This window comes from Rhynchophorus ferrugineus, unplaced genomic scaffold (assembly GCF_030347505.1).
Source record: "Rhynchophorus ferrugineus isolate W39M unplaced genomic scaffold, kcgeb_rfMv2 rfM2, whole genome shotgun sequence".
NCBI classification, from domain to species: domain Eukaryota; kingdom Metazoa; phylum Arthropoda; class Insecta; order Coleoptera; family Curculionidae; genus Rhynchophorus; species Rhynchophorus ferrugineus.
Window position 1 is genome coordinate 30,076,165 of NW_027472581.1, and position 14,783 is coordinate 30,090,947.

The 14,783-nt window shown below is 31.5% G+C and overlaps 3 protein-coding genes across 26 annotated transcripts in view; 2 read left to right on the forward strand and 1 right to left on the reverse strand.

Moving 5' to 3' along the window:
* Nucleotides 1-4,641: 4,641 nt before the first annotated feature.
* On the reverse strand, nucleotides 4,642-7,312 carry Sar1 (Secretion-associated Ras-related 1). 2 transcript variants are annotated; one of them, XM_076394884.1, is made up of 6 exons: nucleotides 7,180-7,312; nucleotides 6,859-6,906; nucleotides 6,425-6,544; nucleotides 6,254-6,319; nucleotides 5,965-6,200; nucleotides 4,642-5,146 (listed from the first exon to the last, which is right to left on the reverse strand). In XM_076394884.1, exons 2-6 carry the CDS (start codon nucleotides 6,899-6,901, stop codon nucleotides 5,030-5,032), a joined length of 582 nt encoding a protein of 193 aa, XP_076250999.1. In that variant the 5' UTR covers nucleotides 6,902-6,906; nucleotides 7,180-7,312; the 3' UTR covers nucleotides 4,642-5,029. The 2 variants fall into 2 exon arrangements, with proteins under 2 accessions (XP_076250999.1, XP_076251000.1); XM_076394885.1 differs by having other exon boundaries at nucleotides 7,228-7,287.
* A 238-nt stretch (nucleotides 7,313-7,550) lies between these two features.
* LOC143191789 (uncharacterized) lies at nucleotides 7,551-8,876 on the forward strand. Of its 5 annotated transcripts, XM_076397174.1 has the most exons (5): nucleotides 7,551-7,609; nucleotides 7,677-7,962; nucleotides 8,014-8,206; nucleotides 8,265-8,572; nucleotides 8,624-8,876. In XM_076397174.1, exons 2-5 carry the CDS (start codon nucleotides 7,746-7,748, stop codon nucleotides 8,845-8,847), a joined length of 942 nt encoding a protein of 313 aa, XP_076253289.1. In that variant the 5' UTR covers nucleotides 7,551-7,609; nucleotides 7,677-7,745; the 3' UTR covers nucleotides 8,848-8,876. The 5 variants fall into 5 exon arrangements, with proteins under 5 accessions (XP_076253289.1, XP_076253285.1, XP_076253288.1 ...); XM_076397170.1 differs by having other exon boundaries at nucleotides 8,265-8,876; XM_076397173.1 differs by having other exon boundaries at nucleotides 7,677-7,932; nucleotides 8,265-8,876.
* Nucleotides 8,877-9,439: 563 nt separating this feature from the next.
* Nucleotides 9,440-14,783, forward strand: part of slo (calcium-activated potassium channel slo) — a 148,535-nt gene continuing 143,191 nt past the window's right edge. For all 19 annotated transcript variants that reach the window (XR_013004265.1, XR_013004266.1, XR_013004267.1 and 16 more), the window contains exon 1: nucleotides 9,440-9,657. The gene's annotated coding sequence lies outside the window, so the exon portion shown is untranslated. The remainder of the gene's footprint in view (nucleotides 9,658-14,783) is intronic.

Sequence of the window (14,783 nt, forward strand, 5' to 3'; positions counted from 1 at the left end):
TTTCAAAACATTTCGGTCAATTATTCCCAAAAGCGCAGAATTATTTATAATTTCGAAAATACTCAACGAAATGTAAACGTACGACTAACCGATGTGGGTTCCGTATTTTGGTCGTGTGTCAACGTGGTCGATGCATGACCGATAAATTCGTGTATTAACTATTTTGGCGCTAGATCGAATCGAGGCGCCTTTGACTCCGTTTTTATTTGGGATTCATCTGTTTTCGCATCTCGACAAGGACGATTCGATTATCGAAAGGTGAATTGAGGTTATATTTGGACTTAATTACTGGTGGACATGTCAAGCAAATAATAACAGAGAATGGATTGGTTCAAGAATGTGTTTTCTTGGTCAGGCGAATGGAGCAAACAAAATATTGATAAATCGTACGTTGCAATTTTAAATCGTAAACTATCATTTTTATTATTCGGAGAACAAAATGCCGATACATTAAGAGAAATACTTTCCGAGGAAATCTATATAGAGTATAAGTAAGTCTTCCAATTATTGATCGTTGACATAATTTGATTTGAGAGCGCAGCGACGCTTATATGGGGAACTTACTTAATATGGTCGAATACAAGGATAGTGTTAATTTTAAATGAATGCCTTTATTTGATTGGAAATAAGTATTTTCGATTTTATAGTGTGAAATAGAAACCATTTGCTATAGATAGTAAGGAACTTTAGCTATTAAATATCTTGAATTATTAGAAATAAAATTCAACACAACAATCGATTTAATAAGAATATAACCAACATGTCATTATTAAATTACGTTCAAGTTCAATTAAATTTTAAAGACAGAGCTGTATGTAAGAAAATGTTATCACCACTTTGTTTGGACGAAAACACAATTTTGTTCTAACCTATTAAATTAATTGAATGAAAGAATGGCAAAGCTATGGCTAAAATTAATGAATTTAAGTACGAATAGCATATTGCAGTATTGTAGATTTTTAGAGTTTATGGTATCCAAAAAGAAAACATAGTAATACACTGAACTATTAGACTCTTGCATGTATTTTCATTTTTAGTGCATATGTGATTATATAAATATAAACAACTTAACCTAATTTTTAAATTCGATAGTTTTGACATTTCTCCACCTAACATAGCCTACAGGAAAGTCAACAAGATATAATTTTTATTCCATTGTTACTAGTCATTATGTCATTAACCATTTCTTAGTCTCAGATATAATAATGTTTATGTATTAACGCTGCTATTTTTCTATTAAATTTACCTGACCACACCATATTACTCAAGATCAAGTGATTTGATTCTTTTAAGTCTGTGTCTCTTGATTTTCTAACCGACAGTCGGTATCTGAAAGTCTCGGTTTAAGTAATCAGCACTATACTATCTGGGTTACATTACTTCTCATGACTTTTTTCTGGAAAACTTACTATTGTATTTACATTATTTATTGAATTCCGTATGCATATATTTGCTTGTATAATAGCAATTTATTATGTACTGATAATTGTGATTTTCGTCCATTTAACCTATCCATTTTCCTATATTTTGACTCGAATTCTTCCCTTTTATTATAATATTGTGCAAAAAAATATCCATATTTTTTAAAATATATCGAAAACGGTATATCGACATTTTTTAAAATATGGATATATCTTAAAACAAATTAACATCTTTAGTAGATATGCTTAGTACATTCTTAATTATAAATTAATTTATTCCTACATTTCATTTTTACTTGGATTAATTCACAAGCAAGACGAGTATGCGACATAAATACATCAATATGTATTCCTCAATTATAAACTTCTAACTTAAGCTTATTACTTATTACTAACCAATATAGTTGGTTTATTTTGGTTCTAATATGTTTTGCTTTTTATCTAACATGATTCCAATTAAATCTACCGTCTAGATGAATACCGAGGTATTTAGCTGATTCTGCTTGAGGAATCGGGCATCCATTGAGTGATATAATTAAGTTTTTATTATTTCGCCGCAATACAAAATTAACATGAACAGATATGGAACTATTAAGTTAAATTTTTTAATCTTTCGTCCATTTGTAGATTTTGTCGGCTGCCACTCGTACTTTTTCTACTGTCACATATTTAAATATCGATATTGTTCTCGGTGGCCGACACCCCTTAGCCAAGCAAAAAAGAAGAGTTTTCTGTATTGTAACTGGCGTGTAAAAAAAGGAACTACTATGACAATCCCAAGATCAAAGACAGTGGATTCACCCAAATGCAAAGTAAAAATAGTAAAAAGGAGTCACAGATGAAATATTATCCTATTACAACCTAAAATTATTAGAATATTTGCAAGTACCTAATAAATATAGTAATCATCATAATTAGGTATAAGTATTATTAAATATAAGAAACAAAAAGTCATGCTCTGTCATCTTATATAAGCATAAGAATTACTGTTCAAAAACATGAGAATATAACTCTTACAAATAGAAAATATAATAAATACGCACACTTTTACGCATCGAAAGGATCATATTTTTCGCAAGAAAAATTTAGCTCTCTACATGAACATGAACTGTGCTTTCAAAATACCCCTATAGTAAGTAATATTATACATTTAAAATAAACTTAATAGAGAGAAAACTTAATAGAGGTCTCTGGAGAAATATTTCGCTACATCCAATACGTCTAGATGAGGCTATAATCGCCTATTCAAGTAATATGATTTGTCAGTTTAAAGCTCCATTATAGGCACCTGTATGGTAAACATTTTGCAGTGAAAACATTTGATTGGTAAAAGCTGCCACGCAGGTGCGGCACATGAGAGCCCAGAGATGTCACTTTCATTGACCAATGAAATTTAAATAAACAATCTAATTTCTGAAAAAAAACTATTAACTAAAATTGAATACATATATAAGAATAAATATATCTATAAATAGAATTCAAAATATTCTCTTCCATTTTTTATATTTCTTTAGTGCCATCAATTTAACAGGATCTATTTTGGTGTTGTCTTTTTGTTCTCTTATACCGAAAACAAACTTTGAACCTTTTTTTATTAAAACAATGTTTAATATTTTATCAGGAAGATCATTATGTACTGTGCAATTATGATTTTACATATTATCAACCCAATTTTTTGAAGACAGCCAGATACTTCTTCAAATAAAAAAGATGCTGCATTTCTTTATTAACTCTGCATCCGGGTATACAACACTTCCTAGATCGAGAATGCATTATACTTTAATAAGTTCAGAGTAGTGACATCTAGATATTGGACGTCGCGAAACATTTCTTCAAAATAGCCTATACAATAATTAATACAATCTCCATTTTATCTATGATTATACATTAGTTAGATAGTTGTTGGACTAAAGATATTAACGTTGAGGAAAATTGTATTGAAAAATAAACTCATTCTTTTTTCAAATAAATTCATCACAATTCATTGGCTGGCTGTTATATATAAATAAATGCTATTAAATCAAAACTGTGTAGGGAATTTGTCTTTTTGTGATTGCAAACATTATAATATATAATTTAAAATTAGGGCTATGTGAATAATTTAATCTGATAATATATGAATTTAGAGCTCTATGGTTCATTTTGTTATCTGTACTAATAAGCTTAATATAGCTTCTGCTTTCTCCGCTATTATTGGTGGCCCCACGAAATTATTAAGTAAATCTTCAAGTAATTAATATCCGATAAGGTTTGTTAATAACCCCCCCCCCCCCCCACGAAATATTATTTTTAATCTTATATATACAGTACTAAAAGAATAATATTCCTTAAATTGGAGATGAAATTTTATACTAATTTTTTATACAAATTTTAAATAAAAACATTTCATGAAATCTAAAGTATTTTATAAGATGTATTATATTCTGTGTTAAATTTTTGCAATCTTTAAATATATACATACAAAAACCTTAAATCCAAAGTATGGTAAATATTTTAAAATCATTTATTCGAACTTGCGAATGGCGTCATATGCATGGAACGGATGAATAGGTATGAATGCGAGGAATGTAATGATAACAATGAAATTAGGTTCTAGATTATACAGACGAAATACCATTGTAACGATCCAAATATGACTTATATACTAACGAGTTTGCTCATTTTAAATCTAACAGAACGAGTAACAAAGATATATAAAGAATTCCAAAATGAATTTAAAGTAATGGTTTCGTCAATATATCTGAACTAATAACTATATGTTCAGATATTTACAGTTGTTCCAACAATTTAAAATCAATTTTTATTAGCTTCAAATTTTCAATAAACAAACCATTCTCAAGCATTTCAAACCTGTTTAAATACAAAATCGACAACACTCTTACTCTTTCATATATCTAATGGTCAATTCCTCATGATAAGCCTATACATACCATAAAAAAATATTTCCTAATTGTAAGACATCGAAAAAAATAAACCCATCAATAGTTGCAATATATCGTAAACCAAATTATGGATATCATCATGCACACATATACAAGATGTTTAGAATATGGCTATGAATGATATTTAATTAACAACTCGACCATGTTTTCAACACATATTAAGATATTACTTTTAAGACAAATTTAATTGTATTTTTAACTGTCGAGGCATCATTGGGCTCCGCTAATAACAGTAAAAAAATGCTGTAAAACTTACATTTACAAATAAAACGAAAACATTATAGAAAGCACTTTATTGTTTAACAAAAAAAAATAACTGTGTATGTGTTCGAATGAAATTAATATCAAGACTTGCCTGTAACAGTTCAAACCTCACAATTTGTTGACCGGATTAAATTTAATTTTGTTATTAATCACTTCGCTTGTAACTGCCTGTTTACTATCCGGAAACGTTATAGATAATTTGATATAAAATTGAAATCAAAGGTAGAAATAGGTTGAAATACATATAAGTATATTATGGACAGAACAGCATCGGAAAAAAGGAATTTGCAGCTGGACGTAACGAATAAATTAACGTTTGATTACCTATAAAGTTTCGAATCGTTTATAAACCTAACCACGTTCATCCTTAACCGAAGTATTTAAAAATAATAATAACACCATTCAGTCAATGTACTGCGCCAACCAACGAAAACCTTCACCATATCCTTGTCTTTTCAATATGGAGCACATGAAGAGTTCTAGTGGACGACCAGGTAAATCGGACCTAGATACTTTGCCCTGAAAATAAAAGATGAACAAATATTATTGTACAGTATTTATAGTTATAATATAATGTTGAAACATATTGCTATAGCTTTTTAATTAAAATCATGTTTTTATCCTATACATTTCTGATAGTTGACACATTTCAATAAAATAGTACATTTGACCTTGGTCGAAAAAGTCCAATAGCTATTAATTTTACATCTCAAATAGAAAATTATTGTTAGTATTATGCCACCGTCCTGAAAGCTGTTCAAAAATAGTTAATGGTTTGCGTCGATGTTTTGAAAATAACAGTAATGTGACATATCAGCCAAACAATAGAAGCCACAAAAAATTATAAAACCAACGTAGATAATTAAAATTTCGTGTATGCCCTTGATAAACAAGTTCTAATAAAATGTCATGGCAGACTTATTGCGCAACACATGCATTTAATATCACAACGTATACATATTTTCGGATTATTACAAAGAATAAATATTAATAAGTTATAGTAAAAATTATAGACTGTATAGAAACTGAATCTGATAGGTTCAAAATTGAATTTTGATAATTGCGATATAATTAAAAATTTTTATATTAAAAAAAAAGGATTTTTTGACTAAAATGTATCCATAAACATTATATTATAATACACACTACTAATATAAATTACAACTAGTTCAAAAATGTTACATTACAATTGTCTAACAATGCTTTATAGAAAGATGACTCGATAACCTTCAAATATTAAAATAAACACATCTTAATACAATATATTATATATAAATTCCTAAATGATTTTGAATACATTAACACTGCTAAAGATTACCTAACATATTGGGGCTCACCTTTCCTGTTGTTTGTCCGAATAGTGCAAAGAAATTTCTAAGCTCATCCTCAGAAGCTGCACCAGGCAAATCAATCTTATTACCCAAAATTAATACAGGACAATTGGCCAAACTTTCATCTGTTAATAGAGAATCTAATTCTTGTTTACTTTCCACAAACCTAGACCGATCATTGGCATCTACCAAAAAAACTATGGCATCTACAGCTGGAAAATAGTCTTTCCAAACTCTTCTTGCTGCAAAATAAAAAATAATATTATGAAACCCAACAACTCCTAATGTTGATTACCTTGTGTGTGTCCTCCTAAGTCAAAAGTGGTAAACCTCATGTTTCCTATTGATAATTCTTCAGAAGCTAAAATCAAAGTTAAAGTTATAGAAATTATAAGATTAAGCAAAGTTACAGTCATTAAAAAGAGTTGAAAGAGGTATTAAGGTATATAGTATTAATTAATCTTACTAGGATGGAGAGTTGGAAGATGCTGTGCGAGCCGGTCATCCTTGAGCATATGCAAAAGGGTAGTTTTGCCTGCATTGTCCAAGCCCAAAAAGAGGAGCTTGCCAGATTTCTTCCACAAACCTGCACAAACATGCATAATGTTAGTAAACACCACTTACCATCTGGGTTACATTCTAATGGTATATCAGAATATGGTATAAAATCAATTTCATTGTCATCTAATAATTGTCGAATCAAAGTGGCTTTTCCTGAATTTGATAACCCAAGGAAAACGAATTTGCCTTTAGTTTTGAACAAACCTAATAATACAGAGATATATCACAGAATTGACTGCCTTTGTTCTTTGATTTGATAGAATAAGACTTTTAAATTCAGTTCTTATTGAAGAACTAATAAGATTTAATTAACACGAGAAAAATATGTTTAACACTTACCTAAATATCCTAAAACTCCTGTGAACCAATCCCAAATAAACATTTTTTCTGAAAGTTAAAATCTGCTGTTAGTTTAAGACGAACTAGTGTACTTTAGTACGAATTTGTAATCACAAAAATTATCAACTATTAAGTAAAAATGATGACTAGCCGTTTATACGGAAATCAAAGGTTTCCGTTGTCCAATATCTACATTAAAAGACTATAATTGCGATTTAACTTGACAATGAAAAACGTCACTTTTGAACAAGGATTTCAAAACAGATTTTACAAATATTCAAGGATTTTAAATTATAGAATCACAAAACAACAATTACTTACACTATATATTGCCTAACACCACTATTTATCTAATTAAATTAATAATACCTTACGTAGTTGTTTAAAATTTAACTAAAAATTATGAAAAGAGCCAACGCGGTTGACAGTTCAAGTGATGATGTCAGAACCGTCTGTTTGTCACTATATTAAGCAGTATCTCCAACAAAAATTAGAGCATCTAAATCATATATAATCGATAAAATATATAATAAAGAAAAACTTTCATAAAATAGTTCTACGAAGCACTGTATTAAATTTAAATATATTTATAAATTTAACTCATTCATATATAATTTTATTGACAAATAAATTATATTTATATAATCAATCACTACAATTAAAAAGAAGAATTTTATATGTAATAGGTTATATTTTTATTTACTCATAAGACATTACAAACATATGCATTTCAATACTGAACTTATAAATTGTATGTGTTTATATATTTAGGTAAAACAATAATTTTAAATTGCAGAATCTGATAACTTCATTTGTAGAAAAGATATGACTACTACTTTTTGTAGTCTCATAAAAAACCTAATAATATTGAATTATTTACACATAAAATGACTCACAGACGAAGAAATAGGAGTGTATCAACTATTCCTACTTACGATAAAAAAGAAATTTTGAATAATGCAAATGCCTCTTCATATATTAATTGTTTAGAGCGAGTCTTAGGTGAAAATATAGATGATTCAATTAAAAAATGTACAAGAGAAAAGCATGCTTTTGGAGATTGTACCTTAGGAGGTAAATCTACCTCTAGTAGTGATCTAGAAGGTTTGTTTTTTTCTTGCTGCAAACATCTTTGTACATATTAATATATTGTAGATATCTTTGATCTAAAATTAAGTGGAATTAGTTCAAGTAGTTCATTAACTTGGAGTGATGATTATGATTATGAAGTTAGTAAAAGGGTGCAGAGTGAATTGGAGAGAATTGATAGGTGTTTTCAAGGCATAGGAGTACCTACATATTATAAAGAAGAAATTAATGAGTGGTTGCACTTTTTTCCTCACTTATCGTAAATATTCAATATTCTTTTAGTCATTATACTTAAAATATATATACAATTATTTTAGTATATTAGGATACAAAACTCCCTCAAATTCATTAGAAAATTCAGAAGCAAGTTCAGAGTCTGATGATGAGCAATCTACTGTTGCTATTAATAGTAATTCAACTCAACTAACCTCAAGTAACAAAACTAAAAGAAAAAATGAACAAGTCATACAAAAAATATTACACCGTAAAGGACAGACTATTCATCCAAAACCCAAAAGTTTAGATATTGATAAATATTTGAGGATATCGTCAATAAAAAGTCCATATCTGGATAGAAAAAAGGACAGTGTACCAACACCTTCAGTAAAAGATGCACATAGATTAAGTGAGCCCTCAGAATATATTTCCTTACCTTTTATAACAAATGCTCTTAAAGCTGAAACTAGTCATCATAAGCAGCCAAAACCTGTTTCGAAGTTAATATTGCCACCAATAATTAATAATGCTAGGTCAGTGTCTGCAACACCGAGACAATCATCAACCAAAAGTATGTTTGTACGTCTAAACTTTGAAAAGGATATCAAAGCCAAAGAAGCTCAGATGGAGTTGAAAAGTGATCTTTTAAAGTTATTTGAACACATTCCTGTTAGCAATAGATGATAGCAAGAAATATATATATATTTTTGTAACTGTATTTTATTATTAAACTAAATCTTATTGTATTTGTTATATAAATAAATACCGATGCTTTGAGATTGAGAACATTTATAGTATATAGTTAATATTAATATGATATAGTTAATATTAATATGATGATATTTAATATTAAATGACTAAAACTTAAATCATAATAATATCATGTTCCACAAAATTTAGAAATATAAATTTACATTTAATTATACCAATATTAATTGTGTAAAAAAACAAGTAATGGTGATAATAGGAAAACCTTGGGCAACAGTGTATATTATGGTTATTTGTATTATATTATGAATATTAAGTACAAATTATAAGTTAAACATTTAAAATAATTAATATTGTTGGAATGGGGAGATATTGAGTAGTTTTAAGTGTTTGACCCATTTGTTTTATTTTCACCAATGATCAATGCTAATTAATAATATCAATAGAACTAATTTGACGTTAAATTTCCAAAGATATCTGTATTGGCGTTAGATGGCGGCACATAATAACGATGTAAAAATTAGAAGAAATTTACTGTTGTTTCCCTAAACGAATGGAAAAACTTCCTATGTGACAACATAGCCTTCTGGCGCCCGCCTCACCATCGATCTGCCGCATCGGCTGGCGTCGGCGCCGTCACGACGCGGTCGCCGGGCGTCGGATCAGTCGCGCTTCGACGTTGAGCAGTGTGCGACGCCCTGCACTCAAAACAAGACGAAACCGCGAACACCGTGCTGTGTCTCAGTGCGACAATGTGCTTTCCAGTGTACCATTTCTGAATCAATTGTAAGTTTTCGTTACGTTTATTCAACTCATCATTTTCAACGCAATCAGAATTGATGTTGGGGTTTACGCAAATGTCAATATCGCGCACACATTTAACAAAAGAATAACACCTATAAATAATTAAACAGGTCGACGCGGCCTACTTCTCGACTGGGAGAAAAAAATTTGTCGCGTTATAGGGTCCGACGACGAAAGCCCGTTTTTTTTTTCTAGGCTGGTGGATGAGATTAATTAATTTTTGGCACATTCCTCGATCGAAGTGGAAACTCCACGGCGCGCGGTTATATCGATAGTGTCGTCCTTGTGTCTAGTGTCACCTGCAACAGTTTCTTTCACGCACAAACACGTAATTTCTTTTGTTTTATAATATAGGGTATGATATGATAAATTTTCTACCCTACTTTTATTAAATCACACAAATTATATAATATAACAGTGATAATCTTTTTTTTATGGTGGATCATTATACTCTCATACATTTTATCTAAATATGAAATTTATGAACGTTGAATACACTTAGAGCAAATAGATGTTTACGTTCGGTCAGCCAAAAAATATATATTACATTTTAAGGGTATTTTTAAGAATCGATTCCTAGTGAAAATGGTCCACCCGAAAAAAAAATGGGTCAATCTGTGCTAATGTCAAAACCAGCTGATTTGTTTAAAATCAAAAATTGATTTAAACCCCATTATACTATAATAGTATTAAATGTTAGAATTAAAATCGGAGTTCCTACAATTTTACAGTTTTGTTATTCATTTGTTTAGTCGAATATTATTGCAAGCTTATTGCTTTGTTCCAGCTTCAGATTATATAGATTTTATGTGAGTTAATTAATTACTTTCATTATTATTTGATCATCGTATATTTATTATAGTGTTATTTATCTATTTAATTAACTTAAAAATTACACTAGCCTAGTCATTTTATTACTTATCTGCCTCCGGTATTCTAAACCTGTGTCAAATTGTTCTTATCATCAATATTAAGTCAAAGATCTATACCGTGGATCTATACATTTTTAGCATCAACATTTGTACGTGGATACCTCTTTGATTATTTCTGAAAATATTTTAGATATTAGCCAGTTGTATTTAGTACAATTTTACTATGTATCGGTTATGTGTTTTAAGATAATAATTATGATGTAGCGTTAAAACTATTATCTTTTATTATATTCTTGTGAAATATTTCGAAATCTCCTTTGAAGGAATTGTAATGGAAGGATATTATTATTAACTTACCGCAAAGAGTAATCTCTGGCGAATGAGTACGTTATAATATTACAACAAAATTATATATTGTATGTTGAAATTATGTTTTGTTGTCTATGCCTCAATATGACTTGACGAGAGAGTGATTTTTTTGTTTAAATGCAATTAATTCTTGTTCTATGAAAATCTTATTATATTATTAGTTGAATATTATGATGTAGAGTTTAGCATGCGATTAAGTAGTAAGCTCATCAATTATTTTGAAAAATGTATGGTGATACATTTGACTTATCGGTTTTAGTTTAAGCCATTGAAAAGTGGAGATTTTAGGTTAATCAAAGGTTCGAAGGCAATGAATTGCACACCCTATTGGACGAAAATCCTGCTTAAACTTACAAGAAACTTCCAGACAGCTTAATTGTTGATGAATTAGCTGTTTCCAGATGTTTACGAGGCTTGGAAAAGGTCTAAAGGGGTGCGGATGGCTACCACATGAAATAACTGGAAATGTCAGTTCGAACCATTTCAATATCACCTATTCATTGCTTGCTTGGCAAAAAAGAAGAGTTCTCGTGACTGACTGACGGTGAAAAGTGTATATACTCTACGACAGTTTCAATCGCAAATAGTCATGGTTACGAGGGTGGTTCGATAAGTACTTAGTCTACAAAAGAAAAACTAAAATTTCTAAAATTTGGTGATCTATTTCTCAGCATAGTCTCCTTTTAGCTTGATACACTTGACTCAGTGATGCTCCAACTTATTTAACCCGTCTGAAGAATATGTTTTCTCGAGGACTGCAAAGTGGGTTCGACTCAAATGTCGGCCCGGCGAGTGACTTTTTTAAGTTCGAGTACAAAATTAAGTCACGCGGTATCAACTATGGAAATTCCAGTGCATGGGGCAGCAGTTAGTAGCCAAATTTGATCAATTTAGCCGTGGCGAATGCGGAGGTATGAACTGGTTGATTGTCATTGTGGAAAATCGCTTTTTCTTCGCCAAATGAGGCCGCTTTTTCGGCGTCCAATCGGCACGATAATTCACCATAGTACAGTCCAGGTAGTCGATGTAGATCACACCTTGTGAGTTCCAGAAAACGGTAGCTATCATCTTTTCGGTAAGATAGTCTTCGCCTTTTTCGGACCACGTTCGCTGGGTGTGGTCTACTGTTTCGACTGTTTCTTGGTCCCTAGTGCGTACCAGGGGTACATGTTTCGTTGACAGTCACGAAACGACGCACAAATCCCTTCAGATTGCGCTTAAACCGCGTCAAATACTGCTCTGAAATGGTTTCAAAATTACGTCTGTTGTTCGGAGTGAGAAACCTGGCACCTCGACAGCTTTCTCATTCTAAAAATTTTATGGAGTATATCTGGCGCATATTCAATCGGCGGTCTGACATTATGAGATTGTGGATTTTTGTTGTGTTATCCTTCGTGGTAGCCGTTTTCTTGGGACACCTGGGCATTAAAAATCGGCATGCGACTACTTTGAAACTCTTTAAACCAATTTTTGACGGTCACCATCGAAGAAGGGTCACCGTACACAGCATTCAAGTGCCCCCTAATTCCGCTGCGCGATTTCCTTTCCAAAAACAAGATTCGAATCATCGACCGATATTGCTGTTTTCCGATTTTTCAAAAATTCCTGGACACGCCTGTTTCGACACATGATGGAAACAAAGCTAGAAGTCCGATTCGGCTAAAATTTCGACAGTATTAGTCTAGGAAAATGTACTACACGATAGGACCAGGTTAATTGAAAAGTTCCCGGCCTGACACATAGATGGCGCTACTAGAATTAAATCCATATGTTTTTTAGTTAGCCCTAACTCTCAAAAAACGCGTATATAAATTTGCCAGCTGTTGGATCATTAGTTTGTGAATTATAGCATTTTGAGTGAAGCAACTTTTGTTATTGTGAAAAATGGATAAAAAGGAATTTCGCGTGTTGATAAAATATTGCTTTTTGAGGGAAAAAATACAGTTGAAGCAAAAACTTGGCTTAATGCCGAGTATCCAGGCACTGTCCCAGGAAAATCAACCATTAAGGATTGGTACGTTAAGTTTAGACGCTGTGAAATTAGCACATAAGACGTTGTGGTGGCCCAAAAGAGGTTGTTACCGAGGAAAACATTAAAAAAATCCACAAAATGATTTTGATTGACCGTAAATTGAAACTGAATGAAATAGCAGATTCTAAAGATATCAACTGAACGTGTACATCATATCATTCACGAATATTTGGGTATGAGAAAGCTCTGTGCAAAGTGGGTGCAGTGCGAGCTCACTTTTGACCAAAACAACGACGAGTTGATGATTCGGAGCTGTGTTTGAAGATGATCAAGCGTAATAAACCCGAGTTTTTATGTCTATATGTGACAATGGATGAAACATGATGAACAAACAACATCCATCATTTCACTCCGAAATCCAATCGACAGTCATCCTAGTGGACTGCACATGATGAACCCGCTCCAAAGCGTGTGAAAACGCAACAGCTGGCAAGGTTATGGTGTAAAAAGGAAGGACCATCAATAGCTACTACTACATAGCGTTATTGGACCGTTTGAAGGATGAAAAACGGCCTCATTTGAAGAAAAAGGAAGTGCTGCTTCACCAAGAAGATGCACCGTGTCAAGAATCCATGAATTGGGCTTCGAATTGCTTCCTCATATTCCAGATCTAGCCCCCAGCGACTATTTACTGTTCTCGGATCTCAAAAGAATGCTGGCTGGTTCGTTGAATGTAGAGGTGATCGACGAAACTGAGACCTATTTTGATGCAAAGGACAAATCGTACTACAAAAATGAAAAATAGGAGGGTCGCTATAATCAAAATTTTTTTTTCCAAAAAAATTATTTTACTATGATAGGCCGGGGACTTTTCAATTGACCTGTTAAATTTCTCTTGCGATAGGGGCGCCATTGGGCGGTGAGGCTAAGTACTTTTCCGACCGCCCTCGTAGTTACGGAGAGTCTTAATCATCAACATCGATTTGGAATATTCATGTTCATAGTCAATATTTGTATTTATATTTATAGTTTCTATATTTGTTGTTATTTGAGTTGTTAAAACTGAATGAAACTTATTGCAGATGTCTACCGACGTCAATTAACAAAATAAACGACGTATTGTTGCTATTCTCTGGCGAGATGCAAGTGGCCAATGCAAAGAGTTGTGAATAATGCACTGTGTTAACCGAATAGGAATTTCTACCGCACCCAGCAAACTTACCAGTCACAGTCATTTCTAATTACCTTTTTCATACTAGCACAACATAACATAGCTGGCACACGATTTTGAAATGCTGAAGAAGTGCAAATCAAAATTGTTCTTTCAACACGGTATCGTCATGTTGCCCGAACGTTGGGAAAAGTTGCGGAAAATAATGAAAAATATTTTGATTTATATAGAAAGCACCAATACATGACTTATTAAAGCGAAAAAATGAACAAAATATCTGCAAGCATCCTATAGCTCTAATTCAATTGATGTCTATGATTATATAACTTTGAAAATGAAAATGAGCTTTGTTCGAAGTGATATTTTTCGAAATAACATCCATATAATTATTTTTCAACATTATTTGACTTCATGCTTTAGACCAAATTATTTATTCAATGGTGTTAATGTCGGCCATTTGTTTATTTCCACAAAAATATATAAATGGCCGACCTTATAAATCTTATCTTTTTATATATATGTCACACGACATATTACAGTATTCTCTGAAATCCTATAATACCCCCAATTAGTTTTATAGCCACCCGTTATTCATCGCTTGATAATATATTCGAGTTTTATGGTGCTCCAAAATCTAGTGTTTCTTTTATTAATGATAATAAAACAAAGCTACATCCAGTATATAAGCGTGAGACTGATCGGGTATATGCATTAATGATAATGC

Coding starts and splice junctions, on each gene's coding strand:
- Sar1 (XM_076394884.1), bottom strand. CDS start 6,901: ATGTTTATTTGGGATTGGTTCACAGGAGTTTTAGGATATTTAG. Junction 6,201..6,253: donor CTTAGGAGGACACACACAAG/GTAATCAACATT, acceptor TTTATTTTGCAG/CAAGAAGAGTTTGGAAAGAC. Junction 5,147..5,964: donor TCGGACAAACAACAGGAAAG/GTGAGCCCCAAT, acceptor TTTTATTTTCAG/GGCAAAGTATCTAGGTCCGA.
- LOC143191789 (XM_076397170.1), top strand. CDS start 7,746: ATGACTCACAGACGAAGAAATAGGAGTGTATCAACTATTCCTACTTAC. Junction 7,963..8,013: donor CTCTAGTAGTGATCTAGAAG/GTTTGTTTTTTT, acceptor AATATATTGTAG/ATATCTTTGATCTAAAATTA. Junction 8,207..8,264: donor CACTTTTTTCCTCACTTATC/GTAAATATTCAA, acceptor CAATTATTTTAG/TATATTAGGATACAAAACTC.